The following is a 23,489-nucleotide window of genomic DNA, read 5'->3' as shown; positions in this document are numbered from 1 at the left end:
AACAAGGGGGATATTAAAAGCAGGACGTCAATATTTCACTGGTTGGTGAAAAGGGACACACACGCTGTCACACACTCACACACACATACATTCACTCATTCACACGTTCTTTCTCTCACACACACACACACGCTCACTCAATCACTTACACACACACACACACTCACTGTTCAATCCATCAAACACACACACACACACACACACTGCTGCCATTTGTACAATTAAGTGAATTATGGTCTTTGGCTGCTTGGGTGGTTCTGCTATCCTGTTGCCAACTCTGCCTACTTAATTAGGGTGGGCATGTGTGTGTGTGTGTGCAGGTGAGTGTGTGTCTCCAAACATGGGCCAAGTTATTACTAGAAGATAAGACACACTTTTACATTTAATTATCTTATATATATACACACACACACACAGCGTGTCAGAGAGGCCAGAAATAAATATGTCTTCAAGGGTTCTATAGAACACCTGAAACAGATTCCATTCACTCTCTATCTCTGTCTTCCTCCTCTCTCCCCCCACCCTCTCTCTCTCTCCTCTACTCTCCTTCTCTCTCCCTCCCTCTCTCTCCTCTCCTCCCCCCTCTCTACCCCCCGCCTCTCTCTCCTGCTTCAATGTTGATGTCTGACAGTGAGTTAGTAAAGTTAACCTCAATCCCAGTAAAACAATACTGAGTAGAGTTAGGCGATGTGTGTGTGTGTCTGATAGATAGAGGTCAGGGGTCAAATAAGACCCAGACCCTTAGGCTCCCTTTAGTTTCCTCATCCCACACACACTCAGAACACACACAGATCACACACTCAGATCACACACACACACTCCGAACACACACACACACTCAGAACACACACACACAGTCCTATAAAATAAATCAAATCCGGGCGTCTGTGTTATCTCTCGCCATGACGACAAATTTGTCAACTGGCTGTTATCTACCCTCCTATAAATATGATTCTGTTATCATGACATCGGAATTGTAGTTCTTTTGAAGATAAGCTCTCCATTTGGGAGATAAGAAGTTGAAACTAATCTGTTGAAAGAGAGAGAGACCGGAGAGAGAGACCGGAGAGATAGACCAGAGTTACAGGAGAGACACTGGACAGCTTCTGGAGAGACCAGAGGAACAGGAGAGACACTGGACAGCTTCTGGAGAGACCAGAGTTACAGGAGAGACACTGGACAGCTTCTGGAGAGACCAGAGGAACAGGAGAGACACTGGACAGCTTCTGGAGAGACCAGAGGAACAGGAGAGACACTGGACAGCTTCTGGAGAGACCAGAGGAACAGGAGAGACACTGGGCAGCTTCTGGAGAGACCAGAGGAACAGGAGGGACACTGGACAGCTTCTGGAGAGACCAGATGAACAGGAGAGACACTGGGCAGCTTATGGAGAGACCAGATGAACCGGAGAGACACTGGGCAGCTTATGGAGAGACCAGATGAACAGGAGAGACACTGGGCAGCTTATGGAGAGACCAGATGAACAGGAGAGACACTGGGCAGAAAAAGGGCTCGATACATAAACCTGAGAGAGAGAATTAGAGAAAAAAGAGAAATTGAGAAGGGGGGGTTTCAACCCTAAACTAAAGATTTTTGTGTCATTCCCTTCTTTGACAGAAGGTCACACACACACACACACAACTACCCGTCACACACACACACCCTACAAACACAAGCCTTCTACATTTCCAGTGTCTTTACATTGTGAGAGGTGTAAGTCATAAAGAGTGTTGTACATAATCTCTTCCTCAATAAGCTCCTTGAGCTTCTATTATAAGAACATACTTCCTGTACACACACACACACACTCATCTAAATATCTCCTTTCATTCCATCTTAATTCCTCTCTTCTTTCTCCATCTCTTTACCTCTATCTCCTTCTCTCCCCCCTCTCTCTCTCCCTCTCTCCCCCCTCCCCCTCTCTCCCCCCCCCCCTCTCCCTCTATCCCCCCTCCCCACCCCCTCTCTCTACCCTCCCCCTCTCTCCCTGCTAGAGATAAGTAGCTTTCACAAATGACGGATGACATGTGGAGGAAAAGAGAAAAGTGGGGGAGAGAGAGAGAGAGAGACAGAGGGAGGGAGAGAGAGCATCTAAGAAAAATGTCAACTCTTAATATTATTTTCATTTCAATCTGAATAATTAAATCTCTATCTTTTCTTTTTTCTCTCCACTATCCTAACTAACCCTATCCTAATCCCACCTCCCCCCACCCCTCTCCCCCCCATCCCCCTCTCCTCCCTCCCTCCTCCCCCTCTCTCTCCTTCAGACAGTTTTCCATCATGCTCAGCAGGTTTAGAATGATGCTGTGGAGGAAACCCCACCCTGACCTGTCCTGCTGAAACACACACACACACTCATACACACACACACACTCATACACACTCATACACACACATGTATACACACACACTCATACACACATACACACACACATTCACACACAGGCATTTTTTTCTCACCTGCAGACAGGAACACACACACACACATTTGCAAAGAGGTTTCTATAGGTTGGAAAATACATTTTCAAAAAAGGTTTCTATAGAGGTATATATGTTTTCTTTATTTTGTTGTACTCACACACTCACACACACTCACACACACACATCTAGGACACATACTCATTCACACACACACATCTAGGACACATACTCATTCACACACTCACACACACACATACTCATTCACACACTCACACACACACACACACACACACACACACACACACACACACACACAGGGTCATCGGTCTCACCTATAGTGCTGTAGCTCCACCAGGTCTCACCTATAGTGCTGTAGCTCCACCAGGTGTCACCTATAGTGCTGTAGCTCCACCAGGTGTCACCTATAGTGCTGTAGCTCCACCAGGTGTCACCTATAGTGCTGTAGCTCCACCAGGTCTCACCTATAGTGTAGTCTCCTGTAGCTCCACCAGGTCTCACCTATAGTGCTGTAGCTCCACCAGGTGTCACCTATAGTGCTGTAGCTCCACCAGGTGTCACCTATAGTGCTGTAGCTCCACCAGGTGTCACCTATAGTGCTGTAGCTCCACCAGGTCTCACCTATAGTGTAGTCTCCTGTAGCTCCACCAGGTTGTGGGCTGATGTAATTATCGGAGAACAAGCTCTCCTGTCAGGGGTGATTTCTCATCTTCTACTGTCCCGTCTGATCCACCCTCCCCCCCTCCTCCCCTCCTCCCCCTCCTCCCCTCCCCCCTCCTCCCCTCCCCCTCCTCCCCTCCCCCCCTCCTCCCCCCTCCCCCTCCCCCCCTCCCCTCTCCCCTACGGTCTTCATACCTCCTTTTTCTCAGAGTGCTGACTCTTCTGATTTCTCCTGGAACTCCCTGGACGATCATTATGGGTCTCATCGATTTCCAGTCCCTCCCCCACTCTCTCTTTCTCTTCCTCCCTCTCTCTACTTTCCTCATCCCTCCCCCACTCCTTCTCTTCCTCCCTCTCTCTCTACTTTCCTCTTCCCTCTCCCAATTTCTCCTCCTCACTATCTCTCTCCTTCCCTCTCCCTCTCTCTTCTCTATTTCTACATTCTGTCTGTATGTGGCTTCACCCCTTTCTTTCTCTCCTTACATTTTTCCGTCATCTTGAGGGTAATTGATGGATCCCTCTCATCCCTCCATCCCCATGACGACCCTCCTCTCCTCTCTCTCCATCCCTCCATCCCCATGACGACCCGACTCTCCTCTCTCTCCATCCCTCCATCCCAGGTCGTTAGTTGTGGACTGATGGCTCATTAACGATTGAAGCCCAGAGAAGATGGACGGGAGTGTTCTAGAACCCCCGGACACTTTAGACCACTCCTTACAGGCTTGTCCTCTGAGACCCATCCATCACTGGCCACTCTGTTGCTCTGTGTGTGTGTGTGTGTGTGTGTGTGTGTGTGTGTGTGTGTGTGTGTGTGTGTGTGTGTGTGTGAGACTGGGTTGGCATAGAACTCTTTTAATCAAGAGTTGGATTAAACTATTAAACCATTGTGAAACTTGTCACCATCACACACAACAGTTTAGTGTGCCGAAAGAACTACAATCATGAAGGCCACTCATCGGCTAGTCACTGGGCGTTTATCTGGGACTTGTAGTTTAATTTCCATGGTTTTAAAACGGTTATTATTACAATGACAAGTTTGTATCTTTACATCACAGTGAATAGTGCCTTGAAAGTCTTAAGATAATTCCTTATATGATTCAAAGATCTATTTGTATTAATCGGACATTGTTGGGACTTGTGAGCTTTCTCTGTTTTCACCACCCAAGACGGGAGGAAGGTTTCATGTTCTTGGTCTGCATCACAAGCTGTCTTCCTGAGACATGGTCAAGACACTCCCTGGAACTGTTGCACTCTACCCCCACCTAGTGGTGGACGAGCAGAAGTGCACACATTCATTAACGAGTGGACCACTCTCATTGGTCCTCCAACCTGTCAATCTGTGCTCTACATATCTAGATAACTAGAACCAGAACTGATGTGTGTCTGTTTATTCCGTATCTATGTTTTTAATATTTCAAAGCTCATTCCATGATATTTTATCTCCCCTCATATCTATGTGTTGTGTTTCTAGACAGGCTGGTGTTGAGTACTGAGATCGACCTGCAGCCCGTGGACAACAGCGTGGTTGCCTTGGAGACGGTGTTGAAGGCGTGGCTCCAGGAGCAGGGCAGCGAGCGAGAACACCTGCACCTGCTGCTGCCGCCCTGCCTGTCACCGGGGGCAACGCCCGGACACGCCCACACACCAACACCAGGTGAGGCCTGTCTCTCACTCTACCTGCCTCTCTACCTGCCTCTCTACCTGCCTCTCTACCTGCCTCTCCTCCCTCCCCCTTTTCCCTTTCTCCTCCCCCCCTTCCTCCATCTCTCTTACCTCTCACCCTCTCCTCCCCTCCAGTGTTTGTGAAGTGTGACATGCAGGAGCGCTTGCTAAGCCCCGCCCTCCTCCCTCTGACCCTTGACCTCGGGGTCAAGACCGAGAGCATCCAGGACTTCCTGCCTCCCACCAAGTCCCCGGCCAATCACAGCCCTGCGCCTCAGAGACTCAGGGCCATCAAGTAAGGCTGTGCGTGTGTGTGTGTGTTATGAATGGGCCCATTCTAACAGTGGAGGATGTGGAATGTTCAGGGTGGAACACTCATATCAAAGTCATCTTTGTCCCAACTGAATGATCCCTCCCTCTCTCTCTCTCTCTCTCTCTCTCTCTCCCTCCCTCTTTCCCTCTCTCCCTCTCTCTCCCCCTCCCCCTCCCCTTCCCCCTCTTCCTCCCTCCCTCCCTCTCTCTCTCTCTCCCCCTCCCCCCCGTCTCTCTCTGTCACACCAGTCTCAAACAGCAGTAATAAAGCTCTGGTAGTTTGCATGTGATTTTCATAGTGAAGTCAGACAGGTGATGTAATGCTTTTATGACCTCACCGTATTGTGTGTGTTGTACATGTATGTGTGTGTATATGTGTGTATGGTGTGTGTGTGTGTGTCAGGTTGCTGCGTGCAGAGGGAGTGTGTGAGTCTCTACTGTACGGTCTCCCCCTGGTCCTAAAGCCTACCAGCTGCTGGCAGCTGGACTGGGACCACATGGAGGACAATCTGTACCTGTTCCAGGGGCTCTGCCACGCCCTCAGGGTCAGTCTGAGGGGGGGGGGGGGGGGGGGAGGGGGGGTGCATAGAGAGAAAATACAGATGGTCTTACGTATGTGTGTGTCCCAGACCCGTGACTGGTTCCTTCTGATGCGTTCGGAGCCTCCTCAGGGCTCAGTGAAGCCTCCTTCAGGGGGAGGGGCAGAGGCAGGGGCAGGAAGAGTGTGCTCCTTCTACGTGCTGCAGGCCTCCCCCTCCCCCTCCCTCTCCCTCCTCCTCAGGCCCGTGGTCTGCAGGGAGACACTGTTGCCATGCAACATGCCTGTCTGCAGTCAGGCCCCGCCCACTCACGCCATGGCAACCATACAGGTAGGACTGACCCTGCTACACACACACACACCTACAAACACACACCCTCGCTACGTAACAGTGGTGTGTGTTGCAGGCTACACACACACACACCTACAAACACACACCCTCGCGACGTAACAGTGGTGTGTGTTGCAGGCTACACGCACACACACCTACAAACACACACCCTCGCTACCTAACAGTGGTGTGTGTTGCAGGCTACACACACACACACCTACAAACACACACCCTCGCTACGTAACAGTGGTGTGTGTTGCAGGCTACACACACACACACCTACAAACACACACCCTCGCTACCTAACAGTGGTGTGTGTTGCAGGCTACACACACACACACCTACAAACACACACCCTCGCTACGTAACAGTGGTGTGTGTTGCAGGCTACACACACACACCTACAAACACACACCCTCGCTACGTAACAGTGGTGTGTGTTGCAGGCTACACGCACACACCTACAAACACACCCTCGCTACGTAACAGTGGTGTGTGTTGCAGGCCAGTCTGAAGCAGCTGGAGGAGGAAGCTGTTTTCAACCCGCTCAGTCTGAGCAGCAACCTCTACCTTCACCTGAGGACCAGCACCAGGAGCCCTGCACACCCCTACAGGTGTGGAGGGGGGGGGGGGGGGGGGGGGGGGGGGGGGGGGGTGGAGGTGTCTGTGGAGGGGTGGGGGGTTGGAGGTGGGGGTTTTCAACTGCACCTCTGGGCCAGGACTGTACGCTCTGCCTACCCTTAAAGGTGGTGATGGTGGTGATGATGATGGTGGTGATGGTGGTGGTGATGATGGTGGTGATGGTGGTGATGGTGGTGGTGATGATGGTGATGATGGTGATGGTGATGATGGTGGTGATGGTGTTGATGATGGTGGTGATGGTGATGATGGTGGTGATGGTGGTGATGATGATGGTGGTGATGGTGGTGATGGTGATGATGGTGGTGGTGATGATGGTGGTGAGGATGGTGTTGATGATGGTGGTGATGATGGTGGTGATGATGGTGTTGATGATGGTGGTGATGATGGTGGTGATGATGATGATGGTGGTGATGGTGGTGATGGTGATGATGGTGGTGATGGTGGTGATGATGATGGTGGTGATGGTGGTGATGGTGATGATGGTGATGGTGGTGATGGTGGTGGTGATGATGGTGGTGAGGATGGTGTTGATGATGGTGGTGATGATGGTGGTGATGATGATGGTGATGATGGTGGTGATGATGGTGTTGATGATGGTGATGATTTCAGGCACCAGCCTCGACCTACAGAGACCCTCGCTACCTCACACACCAGACAGCCTCGACAGGTACTCACACACACACACACACACACCAGACAGCCCAGACAGGTACACACTCTCACGCACAGCTTGGACAGGTCAACACACATTCACTCTTCACTTCAGGATATTTATGTACTTCCTAAACTGTCCACTAGGTGGTAGTATGTACCATAAAACTCTTACGAAAACAGTGTTTAAAGGGGCAATTGACTGCAAAACCGATTTTACCTTGTCATTGTTGAAAAACGACAGTTCGGAGGGTAAACTGAACATACCGTGAATATCAAAGTCCATTGACACCTCTTTCCTATTCAAATCTCAAAAAGAAAAAATTGGGCTGTAAAACGCTAGCTTTTCAACAAAGCCACCGGTCCTACGTAGGACCGGTGATCGCCCTCTTATTGGCTCTGGTCTGTATCTTTGTCACGCCCCAGAATTTACATCCAGACCAGCCAGAGGTAGCGTCTATCTCCGATACTAGTTTAGCTGCGGGCTGCTCTGTGTAGGCTACTTATAAGGAATTACAAAGAAGAACGTTTTGAATTATAACAAGGATATTGATTATGGACCACGGTCGTAAATGCTGTGTTCCAGGCTGTACAGGGAAGGCTAACACTCACAGTCTTCCCAAGGAGCCAAACATTCAACAGGCATGGCTGCTGTTGTCTATGAGAATATCCCGGCGAAGTTTGACACTCAATCATTCATTTGCTCTGAACATTTCACCCAAGACAGTTTGACAACCTTGGACAATTTCAAGCAGGATATGCTAGGAAGCTGAACCTGGAAAGAGGTGCTGTTCCAACCGTATGCTCATTGCAACCGCAAGCTATAAGGACAGTATGATGTTGTGCTAACAGTTATTAGCAATGCTAACGTTTCCTGTATATAGCATACCAGGTAGAATGCTAAATACGTTTCTACACACATCAAATGATTCTAGCTAGACTAGCTGTAGTCGGCATTAGAAGGGAAGCTTCCGAAAAATAGCCAGAAAACGAACTGCAGTCTGGCTTATTGCTAACGCCTGTCTAGATAATCTATTTGAAAGAACTGGAGAAAGGCAGGTTTTAGATACAGGATACGTTAGCATTGCTAGTAACTGTTACTAGTAACACCTAGACTGTAGGCATGTAAACAAGTTTAGCTTGCTAGTTAACGCAAGAGCATAGAATGTGTGATAATTTAGCCTAGTTTATTGGCAATGGGGCTAACGTTGATTCTAGACTGTGTTTCATTCAAATAAATAACCTGTGTAATGAAAATCTACAATTCACGATGCATGTTTGTCCAGATCTTTGTCATGTTATTTTACAGCAAGATATCTAGAGCTAGCCTAGCTAGCTAACTGAAGCCGAGTAGAATCACGATATGGTTTGGTTGCTAAGCTGTAGCCTAACGTTCTACCCACCTAAGTCAATCCAGTTTGCTTCAACAATAGAAGTGGGAACAAGTAATGTTATCATTTCAAATGATATATAGTCAATCTGTTGAAAACAGTGTTGTGTAGACACAATAGATTTATTTGCGCGTTTTTATTTCAAGTCTCCAACTTCGGTGTTTCAGCGAGTGTTGCTGTTGGCCGTGTTGCGTTTTTGCTCCCAGCTTCACTCGTTGATAACCAACCAATCAGCGCGCAGCTTATCTAAATATTAATGAGCATACCATAAAAGGAGAAAAGCTAGTGTTTTTTCCCGGGAACATTTCAGAGGATCTGTCAGAGGGCATAGAACAGCACCCGGGCCATTTTCAACCCAACCAATGTTACATACCCTATTCGGAGACCTTAAGGAACAGTGTGAAATACCCAAAAAACCCAGTCAATTGCCCCTTTAATGCATCAGTGTGTTGTGTGTTTGTGTATGTATTCCTATGGTTTGTATATGTTTAGAGTGTTTGAGTGTGCGTGTGAGTTTGTGTGTCAGTGAGACAGGTATAGTGAGTCACCAGAGATAAGACTGAATAACATGCAAATACACTTCTGCTCTCTTCCTCTATCTCTCTCAACCTCTCCCCTCTCCCCCCTACCCTCTCTCCCCCTCTCCAACTCTCTCCCCCTCTCCAACTCTCCCCTCCCCTCTCTCCCCTCCCCTCTCTCTCCTCACCTCTCCCCCCTACCCTCTCTCCCCCTCTCCAACTCTCTCCTCCCCTCTCTCCCCTCCCCAGCAGTCTGGCCGTGCCCCCCACGGGGGCGTCTCCTCCAGGGTCAGGGCCACCGTCGCCCCCCTCCCTTCGGCCACGCCCCCCAAGACTCCCCGCCCCGCCCTCACCATGATCACACCCCCGACCCTCTGTTCCCATGACGACGACCTGCTGATGACACTGTGAGCACTCCAACAACACGCTAGCCAGAAACACGCTACATGCTAGCCAGGAACACACTACACGCTAGCCAGGAACACGCTACACACTAGCCAGGAACACACTACGTGCTAGCCAGGAACACGCTACACGCTAGCCAGGAACACACAACACGCTAGCCAGGAACACGCTACATGCTAGCCAGGAACACACTACACGCTTGCCAGGAACACGCTACACGCTAGCCAGGAACACACTACACGCTAGCCAGGAATACACTACACGCTAGCCAGGAACACGCTACACGTTAGTCAGGAACACGCTACACACTAGGCAGGAACATGCTAGCAAGGAACATGCTACACACGGCGAACATGCTAAGCAGACTGAACAGAGACAGACAGGTGTTAGTATGTTAGTATTGATGTTAGGCATGTGCGCACGCACACACACTGACACACACACACTCACTCAATATAACCGTTAAGTTTGGAAATCATTAATGGGCTGAGGAAGTTCAGTTTTTTTATGACAGTGTGTGTTTTGAAAGCAACACACACACCCATGTACACACTTCATTTTCTGACTTTCTGAACAAGTTGAGTTCTGAATGTTCTCTTATTCTGGATGGAAGCCTTATTAAACCTTCTCTCTGTGATCGCTGTGTTCTCTTATTCTGGATGGAAGCCTTATTAAACCTTCTCTCTGTGATCGCTGTGTTCTCTTATTCTGGATGGAAGCCTTATTAAACCTTCTCTCTGTGATCGCTGTGTTCTCTTATTCTGGATGGAAGCCTTATTAAACCTTCTCTCTGTGATCGCTGTGTTCTCTTATTCTGGATGGAAGCCTTATTAAACCTTCTCTCTGTGATCGCTGTGTTCTCTTATTCTGGATGGAAGCCTTATTAAACCTCTCTGTGATCGCTGTGTTCTCTTATTCTGGATGGAAGCCTTATTAAACCTTCTCTCTGTGATCGATGAGTCTTCCTCGCTATGCTGACACTGCACCATCACACACACAGATATGGGACGAGAGGAGAGAGAAAGGGGAAGAAAGAGTTGTGTAAGTGTGTGTGTGGCGTATGGCGTGTGTGTGTAAGAGATGTGTAAGTGTGTGTGGCGTATGGCGTGTGTTTGTAAGAGGTGTGCGTCACTCCCATACTCTTAGTGCTGTATGGTAAAATGCAGTTTGGAAGAGTGGGTCTGGAGGAGACCTTCAGAGAAGGAGTCTGGAGGCCTCACCCCCACAACAAGCACCCTTTCTGGGGCTGGGGGGAAGGGGGGCGGGAGAGCGGGTCAGAGGTCAGGGTTTACGGACGTCATACAGTCTGTCTAGTCACGTCACACACACACACACTCACACTTTTACACAAACCAGTGTTGTAATTAGGTTCCCTCCATTCAGCCCCCTCACTCAACCCAGAACACTCGAGAGCGCGTGTTCTGTGTGTGTGTCTGTGTGTGTGTGTTTGTGTGTGTACATGATGCATTGTAAACACAGATTGCTCTCTGTGTTCTGACTGGGGAGGGGGGCGGTTGACCTCAAGGTAATAACAGAACAGTGACTTCCTGTTGGATCATTTGTTTGCTACTTCCTGTTTGAACCATCTAATAGGCTATGCAGAAGAAGTCAGGTCTGCCTGTCTCTCCTACAGCCTGTCTCTCCTACAGCCTGTCTCTCCTACAGCCTGTCTCTCTTACAGCCTGTCTCCTACTCCCTGTCTCTCCTACTCCCTGTCTCTCCTACTGCCTGTCTCTCCTACAGCCTGTCTCCTACTGCCTGTCTCTCTTACTGCCTGTCTCTCTTACAGCCTGTCTCCTACTCCCTGTCTCTCCTACTGCCTGTCTCTCCTACTGCCTGTCTCTCCTACAGCCTGTCTCTCCTACAGCCTGTCTCTCCTACTCCCTGTCTCTCCTACTGCCTGTCTCTCCTACAGCCTGTCTCCTACTGCCTGTCTCTCTTACTGCCTGTCTCTCTTACAGCCTGTCTCCTACTGCCTGTCTCTCCTACTGCCTGTCTCTCCTACAGCCTGTCTATCCTACAGCCTGTCTCTCTTACAGCCTGTCTCTCTTACACCCTGTCTCTCCTACTGCCTGTCTTTCCTACTGCCTGTCTCTCCTACAGCCTGTCTCTCCTACTGCCTGTCTCTCCTACAGCCTGTCTCTCCTACTGCCTGTCTCTCCTACTGCCTGTTTCTCCTACTGCCTGTCTCTTTTACAGCCTGTCTCTCTTACTGCCTGTCTCTATTAAAGCCTGTCTATCCTACTGCCTGTCTCTCCTACAGCCTGTCTCTCTTACAGCCTGTCTCCTACTGCCTGTGTCTCTTAAAGCCTGTCTATCCTACTGCTTGTCTCTCCTACTGCCTGTCTCTTTTACAGCCTGTCTCTCCTACTGCCTGTCTCTCTTACTGCCTGTCTCTCTTAAAGCCTGTCTATCCTACTGCCTGTCTCTCCTACAGCCTGTCTCCTACTGCCTGTGTCTCTTAAAGCCTGTCTATCCTACTGCCTGTCTCTCTTACTGCCTGTCTCTCTTAAAGCCTGTCTTTCCTACTGCCTGTCTCTCTTACTGCCTGTCTCTCCTTCTGCCTGTCTCTCCTACTGCCTGTCTCTCCTACAGCCTGTCTCTCCTACTGCCTGTCTCTCCTACTGCCTGTCTCTCCTACTGCCTGTCTATCCTACAGCCTGTCTATCCTACAGCCTGTCTCTACTGTGTCTCACACACACTCAGTTTTAGAGCAGAAACAGGAACCGTGGAGTATATAAAGAGGAAGCACAGCAGGACTGGGTTCCATGAACATACATCTGTGTGTGTGTGTGTCTGTGTGTGTGTGTGTCTGTGTGTGTGTGTGTGTGTGTCTGTGTCTGTGTGTGTGTCTGTGTCTGTGTGTCATCACACATCTGGACAGATCCCAATACATTTCCTTATGATAGTATAATCGTATAATATCCTGGAACTTTTTAGGTAGATGGATCAATTGACCATTTCTAATGTGTGACGGGCTCTGGAAAACCCTAGAGCGACTGACACTGTGTGACGCGTCCTCATAGGTTAGTTGTATATTTGTGTGACGCGTCCTGATAGGATAGTTGTATGTTTGTGTGACGCGTCCTGATAGGATAGTTGTATGTTTGTGTGACGCGTCCTGATAGGATAGTTGTATGTTTGTGTGACGCGTCCTGATAGGATAGTTGTATGTTTGTGTGACGCGTCCTGATAGGATAGTTGTATGTTTTGCAGGTTAGGAAACGTTATCTCACACACACGCGTCACGATGCCCGTTCTGGTCTCATTACATTTAGTTTGATGGTCGAGACGAGCGCTAAATATAGTGACAAGGAAACCAAGGTGAGTCTCAGGTGGACGGTGACCGCAGACATGCACCCATGTGGCTTCAGCTTAGTGTGCTACTTCCAGAGTACAACACAAACACGTACATATATCTACTGCCTGCCACGCCATGCAAATCCTTGTTCCATTTCCATGCGCAATAAACAAATCGTCTCGTTTTGCATCGATGATCTAACGTTTGTTCCTAACTGTCAAACTTCTTCCGGACCGTTCTGCGCTTGCCCACGTCCAGATGTGGTGGTTCAAAACCTACCCTCTGATGATCCAAACCTACCGTCTGATTATTAATATGCTTTAACAGCTTTATTCTACCGTTACCGACAAACAGCCAATAATGAATAGTTGTCTACAGTAGAACAGAGATGATAAACGACGTTGTTACGTCACGAGGCCTCGCCGCGGCAACAGCCAGAGTTGGAAACGGGAGGTGAGCCAAACTCACGTCATCGCCATGGTGATGGACAGCTCCTCGATTTGTGACAGTTTCCTTATTTATGGTTTTGATCTGGGCCTTGTTATCATCGCCTCAGACTGTCTGTCTGTGTGTGTCTGTGTGTGTCTGTGTGTGTGTGAGTCAGTCTCTCCACTGGCATGATGTCCAACATGTGGCAGACAGACACACACACAGACACACACACACAGACACACACACACAGACACACACACTGACCTCTCTGCAGAGACCTAGTAGTGAATGTGTCTGAACTCAAATAAAGCTTTGGTGGATTGGCTGTCACAAATACACACACACACTACTGCACTAGCACAAACACAAGTACACAGTAATGCACATGCACACACAAACTCACACAAGCAGGTTGTCTGACACACACACACTCCAATCACATTAAGGTGCATCAGTGTAAAGTACACACACACACACACACACACACAGCCATAGGAATGCACTTATGGACAACACACAGGCAAAGGAATGCAGTCATTTGCTCACACACCCAGATAAAGGATGAAAAAAGCTAATCATGTTATCAAGGCAACTCACACAAGACACAATCAAGGCAGCATGGTCACCTGATCACACACACACACAGGTAAACACAGTTTGCCCTGACTGTATTCCACACACAGACACTCCCCTGCTTAAAAGCAGAGATTGTGGAGGAAGCTGGCAATGAGTTTAAAGTTCACAGAACAACAGTGTGTGGAGTGTGTGTGTGTGTGTGGAGTGTGTGTGTGTGTGTGGAGTAGTACAATCAAGACTAAGGCCGAATCCCAATACTCCCCCTTACCCCTTCCCCTTAGTTTTGCACGTTCCCATGAGAGCTAGTGGTGTCCCTATACTCTTTTGGAGCTAGGGGAAGGGCTATGACTAAGGGGTATACACCCCTTAAAACCAAGTAAGATCGGGAGCTTACTTGAAACCTATGGCTATGTGAATACTGCGCGACCGGCAACAATGGCGGCCAGATCACCAGAGAGTCCAATAAATGTAATATTTTCGGCTTAATTAATTGATAAAAAAAATTATGAGTCTTATTTTGTGGTATACAAAGTACTGTACATATATATTTGCGACCATTTTCCGAATTGAAACGTTTCTAAAAATCGCTAGTTTGGTACGCTAATGTTACAGTGCTGATTTGCACAACAGTCCCGGATTTCTTTGACTAGCATGTCTACAGTTTTAAGTAAACTCCATTAGCAGCGAATTTCGTTTGATATCAGTGCATAACCCTACTTGCTTTGGAGATATCGATACGTGCTAGATGACGTACCCGTAACCAAGAGGCGTCCCATTTCTTAGGGATATGTTGCCCTTACCCCTCAGTTACAAGGGCTAGGGGGAAGGGGTAAGGGGGAGTATTGGGATTCGGCGTAAGTTCAGTATAGTTCAAGCAGACTTGTGTTTTACACTTGTGTGTGGATGTGTGTGAACATAATATGTGCCGACTGATATTTGTCTGGGAAAGTTCAATGAGGAAGTGTTAAGCTATATCACAGCTTATATGAGGTGTGTTTGTGAGAGAGGGATATTCCGCCAGTCTCTCAAAGCTGACCTCGTCCAGCAGTTGTTCCTAATGTGCTGGACAAGAGTTGAATGTGTGTGTGTCGACTCATAGAAGAGTTTAATGTGTGTGTGTGTCGACTCATAGTTTAGTGTGTGTGAGTGTGCCGACTCAGTTTAGTGAGTGTGCTGACTCAAGTTGAATGGTTGAATGAGAGAAACAGAGTTTTGTTTCTCATTTTCTAAGTCTAACTTAAACTACAGGTTGAAAGAGAGTGTGTGTATATCTGTGTGCGTGCATGTGTGTGTCTATATATCTGTCCGTGTGTGTGTCCGTGTGTGTCTATATATCTGTCTGTGTGTGTGTGTGTGTGTGTACCTCGACTTGTCTGAGAGGAGCTGGTTAAGATTCACGGCCAGTCCACCTTCCCTGCACGGTCGCCACGGCAACCCAACAACAGGAGGAGAAGGAACAGAACCGGGCCGACGCCATGGCGATCAGTGGTCACTGTTGGCAACCTGAAAACAACAAAGAAACAGACCTCTGACACCAAAAACTGTTTAACGACTTCAAACTGATTTAGAAAACATTACAGATCACTCAAAGATGATAGTGGTTGCTTTTTTTACCAGCTGAATGTTTATTAACATAATTCTTATAAAATGTACAAACAGCGCAGCTGTCTTAAACGCACACACGCACACAAGAACCAAACACACACACACGCCAGTTGATTAGTTTTATGTTAAGTTACAGTACTTCGGTTCATTCTCTCTGCAGGGAAGGTGACTTAGCAAAACATCCACTTCCTAGTTCAACCATGAAGACAGGAAGTGTAATTAACAGAAAGAAAACAAGAAACAGACTAATGAGAGGAGACACACAAGCTCCTCCCCCTTTCTCCTTTACATATCTAGTCCTGCAAGCTCCTCCCCCTTTCTCCTTCACATATCTAGTCCTGCAAGCTCCTCCCCCTTTCTCCTTCACATATCTAGTCCTGCAAGCTCCTCCCCTTTCTCCTTCACATATCTAGTCCTGCTATGTTTGTTTTCCAGTTCAGGATCAACTGAACATTTAAAAGGTTTTCACGGCTGTCAAAAAACACAAGTGCAAAATGGTTGGGTTGATGGTGTTGGACTTCAGTTTAAGGTGAACATAGCCCCAGTCCTAGGCCCAGCCCCAGTCCTAGGCCCAGCCCCAGTCCTAGCCCCAGTTCCAGTCCTAGCCCCAGTTCCAGTCAGGTTCCAGAGCTCCAGGCCTTGTATGGAGGATTGTGTGGTCAAGTGCAGGACTAACCACACTGAGGTCAGCTGGCTACCACTGTGGCTGACCCAGGCCTTCCACACACACAAACACACACACAACTTCACAAGCAAGACTACACACACACAAACACACATGAACCATGTCCTCTAGGTTAGCCACTGAAGCACAGGGTGGTCTGGAGGCCAGTCATTGGACTACAAGTCCCAAGATGCAACAGGGGAGGGTCTTCCATTGAGCCCTGAGATATGCTTGGTTATGTGTTGGTTTGCCGTGTCATCGCACTATATAATCAAAATAATGTATTCAGTTCACTATTATAAGTTATGTCCAATAGCTGATTTCAATAAGTATTATCCAAAAGGAAACTGTCCAATCAAAGTCTTGACCAATAGGTCATGTGACTGCTGAAGTGGCTGATGAGAGGTACACATGCTGTTGTTTGGGGGGAGGGGTGTGTGAGTGTGTGTGTGAAGGGGTGTGTGAGTGTGTGAAGGGGTGTGTGTGTGTGTGAAGGGGTGTGTGTGTGTGTGAAGGGGTGTGTGAGTGTGTGAAGGGGTGTGTATGTGTTAGGCAGACAGAAAGTGCATCAGAGGTCCCCCAGGTTATCGTAGATGACGTCAGATGCCCTGAGGGCAGGGTTGGGGTACCAGGGCCTGGACACTTGACTATACAGCTCCACCTTCCTCCCCCGTCCTCCCCCGCTCACCCCCTCGGCCCTGTTCCCTCCCCCCCCTCCTCCCGTACTGTTGTTGTTGTTTACGTTCAGCCCTCCCCCCCCTCCGTGCCTCCCCAGGGGCAGTGGGGCGGGCTCCTTCCGAGGAAGGAGCACCTTGCTGGGCTTGGGTGCCAGAGTGGGCTTGGGCCAGCGAGACCCGGCTGAAGGTCTGGTCTGGGACTCCACGGCCAGGCTATAGGTCCCCTCCTCCTCGCCCTGGCCCCGCCCCCTCCAGGCCGCCGCCGCCACGCCGTGGCCTTCCGGTTCGTCGTAGATGTGCTCCGTGGGCGACGCCCCCTCCAGGCTCAGCGCGCTCGCCCGCTGCATGAGGTCCAGGGCCACGCGCTCGTACAGGTCGGAGTAAAGGGGCTCCACCGACCCCCCCGGCGACGACCCCCCCGCCCTGTTGCCGTGGAGACGCCCCCCGGGCGCGGCCTCGTCTCCGAGGGGCCGTAGCCGAGGCGTGGGGACGGGGGCGGAGCCAGCGGGGTTGGAGGTCGCGAGGCTGTCCACGGGGTCGGAATAGAGGCAGTCGGTGGGGGGGAGGGGGGGCGGGAGACGGACGGAATCCACCGGCTCAGAGTACACCCCCGCCCCTTCCCCTGCCGCCCGGGGCAACGGAGTCCCGCCCACTTTCCCTCCCGTGGGGGGTGGCGGCTCAGGTAGGCCCCTCCCCTTGTGGCCCCGCCCCCCGAACACGCCGTCCGCTGAGCCCGGCTTGCTCCCCCCGGAGTCCCCGTCCGCCTCACGACCGTCGCCGCTGCCGCCGGTCCCCGTGGCGACCGCGGTGCGCTGCTGCGCGGGGTCGGAGGTCGCGGGCCGCTCCTCGGCCTGGCTCTTCTGGGAGCGGATGGCCGCCTCCACGATGGAGAAGATCTCGTTTCCCTGCTTGGTCTCAAACGTGAAGTTACCGGGACCGGACTCACACCGGCGGCCCGCCTCAAAGGAAAACATGACCTGGGAAACAGCAACACACAAAGACAACACCATCAGCAGCATCTCCAGGGACGCAGGACTAAACAACAACAACAGAGAGTTCAAAATCAACAACAACATGGTCACATGACAGAATATCCTCCAGATCAGAAGTCTTCCCCAAAAGACACAGATTACCAGGCACCCTTCGCGACCATTTTCAGACCCCCTGCAACAGGAAGTGATCGTCATTGCCATTGTCATGGTGACGCATGAAAGACTACAGACCGACTGCATTTATGTCAGCCTGTAACCTAATATGTGTGTGGTGTGTCTGTGTTGGTGTGTGTGTGATGGTGTGTTCTAGACCTTCATCATTCCTTGGAGGTGTGCAGAGGTTGTGAAGTTCACAGGGTGTCTGGGTGTGGCTGGTTGCTGCGTGGGCTGATGTACGCATTCCTTTATGCAATGTATTTATTTAGTTGACACGTTTACTCAAAGTGACCACATCTGCAAGTGTGTGCTTAAAACTGTGTGGCTGATAAGATGTGTTTGTCTGAACCACTAAGTGCATATGTGTGTGTCTGTGCGTGTGTGTATGTGTGCGTGCGTGTATGTGTGCGTGCGTGTATGTGTGCGTGCAGGGAGTCAGGTGGCTGAGCGGTGAGGGAGTTGGGCTAGTAATCTGAAGGTTGCCAGTTCGATTCCCGGTCGGTGCACATGACGTTGTGTCCTTGGGCAAGGCACTTCACCCTACTTGCCTCGGGGAGAATGTACCCCTGTACTTACTGTAAGTCGCTCTGGATAAGAGCGTCTGCTAAATGACTAAATGTAAATGTAAATGTGCATTTGTGTGTGTGTACCCGGTCTCGTCCGTATCTGCGCAGCAGCTTGTAGGGCCAGACCAGCAGGCTCATCCTGCTCTTGGACTCCCTCAGGACCAGACTGTCCTTATCAGCACGCAGGTAGTAGGTCCCCAGCAGGCCACAGCGCTCCGACGCCTCCGTACGCTGAACACTCACCCAGAACTCACTCACTGGAGGAGGGGAGGAGAGAGGGAGGGAGGTATGAGAGATGATAGTGAAAAGGAGAGAGATGCTAGAGAGAGGCGAGGTTGCGGTGAGAGTATGTGTCTGTATTAGAATACTGCACAGCACCACGTTTCCACTGGGTAACCGTGACCTTTAGACGTGTGGATACGGTTAAGTGTTGACCTATTTAGAGGTATTATAGTATTTATGGAGCATGGTGCATGTGTGTGCTTGTGACCGTGTGTGTGTGCGTACTAGTGTGTGTGTGTGCGTGTGTACTAGTGTGTGTGTGTGTGCGTACTAGTGTGTGTGGGTGTGTATTTGTGTGTACCTTCTTCTCTGGAGTAGTAGATCATGTTCTCTGCCATCTGCAGGTTCTGCTGGTCGTCTGATATGCTGCTACCTGCCCCACTACCTCCCTGAGGGAGGGAGGGAGGGAGGGAGGGAGGGAGGAAGGGAGGGAGGGATTTTATTTTCCATTTCCTCAGGACTCACTCTAACACCTTTCCAATGTTACAAAGTGAACGACTGGAACGAGAGGGAGAGATACAGACTTTCCTCCTCCCCCCTCTACCCATCCTCCTATCTGGAAAGATCTCACACACCTTCTCTACCCTGTCCTCCTCCCATCATCCTCCTCCCTCCTTCTCCCCTGCCCCACCCCTCTCCACCCCTCTCCTCCACCCTCCCCACCCCTCGTCCACCCTCTCCACCCCTCTCCTCCACCCTCCCCCTACCTGGAAAGCGATATCACACATCTTCTCCACCCACTCCGTGGAGAGGCTCTTGTCGGCAGCAAACACGTGAGTCTTGTCATTGGTCTCCACGCAGAACGTGGCCATGCCCTCTTTAGGCCCCGCCTCCAGTGACGGCAGGATGGAGATGCACTCCGACAAGCGGATGATCTTTTTGTCCAGCTTCTTGGTGCTGATTGGTTGGCTCCCCGAGGAGGTGGAGCAGTCGTAGAACTCGAGGCGGGCGATGCCGTTCTGACTGGCTGGATAGAGGACGAACCAGCTCTTCTTCCATTTCTGAGGGAGAAGAGGCAAAAGAAAGATGATGAGCGAAAGAAGGAAAGATGAATTGTACTACATCTGGTGGTGCTGAAACACCTGCGTGTGTGTGAGAGCTTTACATCAACACTCCTGGGATATGGGGACAATCACACAGGACACTGGAATGAGCTTTTCTCAGGAAGGGGGTTTGTGAAACTCCTAACAATAGACATCCACACACGTTTCAGGACCACCAGATGAGACAAAGCAACACTAAGAGGAAGTTCTGGGCACGACCTCACGGTCAACACAGGAAGTGACATCACACCAACACCTGCCAAGACAGTGAACCTGTCGTATTGTGTGTGTCAAATAGGTAGTGTGACTGTGTGTGAGAGAGATGGATGTAGAGGGGAAGAGATGGAGGAACAGAGAGAGAGGGGAAGAGATGGAGGAACAGAGAGAGGGATGTAGAGGGAGAGGGATGTAGAGGGAGAGACAGAGAGAGGGATGTAGAGAGAGAGACAGGGAGAGGGATTTAGAGAGACGGGGAGACAGAGAGGGATGTAGAGAGAGGGAGAGACAGTGAGAGGGATGTAGAGAGAGGGTGAGACAGAGAGAGGGATGTAGAGAGAGGGATGTAGAGAGAGAGACAGAGAGAGGGATGTAGAGAGAGGGAGAGACAGAGAGAGGGATGTAGAGAGAGGGAGAGACAGAGAGAGGGATGTAGAGAGAGAGACAGAGAGAGGGATGTAGAGAGAGACGGAGACAGGGATTTAGAGAGACGGGGAGACAGAGAGAGGGATGTAGAGAGAGGGAGAGACAGAGAGAGGGATGTAGAGAGAGAGACAGGGAGAGGGATTTAGAGAGACTGAGAGAGGGATGTAGAGAGAGGGAGAGACAGAGAGAGGGATGTAGAGAGAGGGAGAGACAGAGAAAGACAGGGATGAGAAAGAGAAAAGAGGGATAGAGTGAGATTGGGAGAGGGCCATGGATGGTAACACAGAAGTTGAGTGTGATGGCTTTATGTATAATCCTTACACGCGCACACACACTAATACACACACGCGCACACACACTAATACACACACGCGCACACACACTAATACACACACGTGCAGAGGGACTAGTTATATATAACTGCCACATAGGGACAGGAAATGTGTGGGATTATCATTACCCACAGTCCTCTCTGCGTCTCATGGCTGGCTGCAGGTGTGTGTGTGTATTCTGAGCACACACACACACACACACACACACACACATTAACGGTCACAAGTGGACAGAAACAGCCGGCTCTCCATACTGTGGCGTCAGGCTGCAGGAGCACACAGATCCTTATAAGGTTCACTACAATTATGACACCAACCCTCTGAATGGAAATGATGTTAATGTATGAAACTGAGAGAGAGAGAGAGAGAGAGAGAGACAGAGAGAGAGACAGAGAGAGAGAGAGAGAGAGAGACAGAGAGAGACAGAGAGAGACAGAGAGAGAGAGAGAGAGAGAGACAGAGAGACAGAGAGAGAGAGAAAGGGGGGAGAGAGAGAAGGAGTGCAACTTCCTCCACAGACAGACTGATAGACAGACTATTTCGGGCCCTCACAGCTCCAAATCTAGACTAGTCATCATCACACTCAAAACTCATACACACTGGAAACACCGTCAGGAGCATATCTAGGCCTGTGTGTTTCACCAATAACAAACGCCACAATCCATCTAAGAAGAATCTTGTAAACTGCCTCCCTCAGTAGTCTAGTCTGATCTGAAGATAATACTGTCACTCTACCATGCCCCCCCTCCACTCTCCAGTCTAAGCGCCTGCTGGCTCAGATTACAGTCTTGTGTAGTTTGCTAGCCCAGATTACAATCTTGTGTAGTTTGCTAGCCCAGATTACAGTCTTGTGTAGTTTGCTAGCCCAGATTACAGTCTTGTGTAGTTTGCTAGCCCAGATTACAGTCTTGTGTAGTTTGCTAGCTCAGATTACAGTCTTGTGTAGTTTGCTAGCCCAGATTACAGTCTTGTGTAGTTTGCTAGCCCAGATTACAGTCTTGTGTAGTTCGCTAGCTCAGATTACAGTCTCATGTTGTTTATGATCATTGACCTATGCACTTTTTGTAAAGCTCTCTCTTGTAAATCGCTTTGGTTAAAAGTGTCTGCTAAATGACTAAATGTAAATTTAATGTAGGCTGCTAGCCCAGATTAAAGTCTTGTGTATCTTCCTAGCCCAGATTACAGTCTCATGTAGCCTGTTAGTCCAGATAACAGTCTCATGAAGGCTGCTAGCTCAGATTACAGTCTTGTGTAGGGTGCTATTTTAGATTACATACAGGTACTTCTGACATGTCAGACAGATGTAAGAACTTGATTTACTTTACGTCTGAAACCTGCGGCAGGCCACATCAGTCATATAACTTTTTTTTCCGATATTGCATGTGGAAGTGCCAACTAAGAGTGTGTGTGTGTGTGAGAGAGAGAGAGTGTGTGTAAGAGAGTGTGTTTTCTTGACAGCAGAAGTTCAGTTAACACTCCATTACAATTGGTTTGTCATTGGCTCCTAAGTGTGGGTGTGTGGGTGTCGTACACCATGTGACCAGGGTGACAGGGTGGAAGTAAAGAACGTAGTCACAAAGACGCTCTTACAAAGACTAGACACACACACGACCCTGGGCCTGAACCCTTGCTGAAGCCAGGCTGTTTGAGCTTTCAAGGCCTTGCAACACAGACTGATACTTTGAACATTCACGCACACCACAGAGTTTGAACAGTTAGAAAAACAATAAAGCGCAAACGACTATGCAGAAACTCCAGTAAACCGAGTCTACATAAAACAGATCTGTCGCGAGACTATCAACCGTCAAATCACAACAGAGAAACCATTGTAATCACACTGTTACAAGATTTCCTTTTTACAATTCCATTTCTAACTTCCTCTACTGATAGGGGTCACAGTGTAAAGACTGGCCAGGACATCAAAACAAGGTTAGCCTGTGTGTAACAGCCGGTTAACAAACTAGCTGAATGTTGCAGGATGTTTGTTGGTGTGTGCCTACATAATTACTTCGCTGTAATTGTGTCAATGTGTGCGCTATTCCCCGTGACGCAAAACGGATAGCGGTACCCGTGCGCAATAGACGGGCATTCTAAACCGTTAACGTCTGTTTTCATCTGGAATTTCAAGGACAGTCGTTTCTCTTTCTCTCTTTCTCTTTTTCTCCTTTAATCAATACAACAACTTCCATTTGATATAATTAACACCAACGATTGTGTTTGTTTTGTTTTCTGCTCCTACCTTGCCAAACTTCTGGTGCTGTACATACAGCTGTCCTTCCTTTATGTGGGCGTCCATCCGTCCTGCTTCGCCACCCCTCCACGGCGAGATTCAACTGGAACTTGACAGCGAGTACTTCACCGTTCTCCTCTCCCCGCCAAACTTCCCTCTACTCTCACTTCCGCTTGTCGGCTGTTAATAATCGCGTTCGCATACATTAATACCAGCTACAACTTTTTAGGACATTGCCTAAACATTTTGAAAGAGTTTACAGGTGGTCTAGAGAAGATTGTTATGTAACGTCCTGTGAAGATGTCGGTTGATTGTCGGTCGCTTGTTGCTGCTCCCTCGTCCTCGCCCCGCGCGTCCTGTCTTCGCGCAGTCTGGCGTGCATGCTGAGCGCGCTGCTCTCTTCCTCTCCTCCCACCTACCAAGTTTGCACGCAGTCTTCGAT

At 49.4% G+C, this 23,489-nt stretch overlaps 2 protein-coding genes across 2 annotated transcripts in view; one reads left to right on the top strand and one right to left on the bottom strand.

Moving 5' to 3' along the window:
* The window catches only part of LOC124465836 (meiosis 1 associated protein), a 14,710-nt gene extending 4,103 nt beyond the window's left edge, over nt 1-10,607 (top strand). Inside the window, exons 4-10 of the mRNA XM_047017463.1 lie at nt 4,571-4,753; nt 4,897-5,056; nt 5,477-5,618; nt 5,703-5,942; nt 6,447-6,566; nt 7,126-7,251; nt 9,394-10,607. Coding sequence (XP_046873419.1) covers nt 4,571-4,753; nt 4,897-5,056; nt 5,477-5,618; nt 5,703-5,942; nt 6,447-6,566; nt 7,126-7,251; nt 9,394-9,555 — 1,133 coding nt within the window. The 3' untranslated portion in view covers nt 9,556-10,607. The remainder of the gene's footprint in view (nt 1-4,570; nt 4,754-4,896; nt 5,057-5,476; nt 5,619-5,702; nt 5,943-6,446; nt 6,567-7,125; nt 7,252-9,393) is intronic.
* A 6,088-nt stretch (nt 10,608-16,695) lies between these two features.
* On the bottom strand, nt 16,696-23,474 carry dok1b (docking protein 1b). The gene is made up of 5 exons (XM_047017462.1): nt 23,057-23,474; nt 19,508-19,801; nt 19,102-19,189; nt 18,603-18,775; nt 16,696-17,781 (listed from the first exon to the last, which is right to left on the bottom strand). The coding sequence occupies exons 1-5, from the start codon at nt 23,111-23,113 to the stop codon at nt 16,696-16,698; spliced, it is 1,698 nt and encodes a 565-aa protein (XP_046873418.1). The 5' UTR covers nt 23,114-23,474.
* Nucleotides 23,475-23,489: the final 15 nt, after the last annotated feature.

Source organism: Hypomesus transpacificus, unplaced genomic scaffold (assembly GCF_021917145.1).
Source record: "Hypomesus transpacificus isolate Combined female unplaced genomic scaffold, fHypTra1 scaffold_61, whole genome shotgun sequence".
In the NCBI taxonomy this organism is placed as follows: domain Eukaryota; kingdom Metazoa; phylum Chordata; class Actinopteri; order Osmeriformes; family Osmeridae; genus Hypomesus; species Hypomesus transpacificus.
This window is presented reverse-complemented; position numbering and strand designations above follow the sequence as displayed.

Bases quoted from the DNA above. Each gene is read 5' to 3' on its own strand.
- dok1b (XM_047017462.1), bottom strand. From the start codon at position 23,113: ATGGACGCCCACATAAAGGAAGGACAGCTGTATGTACAGCACCAGAAG. The intron at 19,802-23,056 runs GTAGGAGCAGAA...CTTCTCCCTCAG, and splicing joins AGCACCAGAAGTTTGGCAAG to AAATGGAAGAAGAGCTGGTT. The intron at 17,782-18,602 runs GTACACACACAC...GCTGTTTCCCAG, and splicing joins GCAGATACGGACGAGACCGG to GTCATGTTTTCCTTTGAGGC.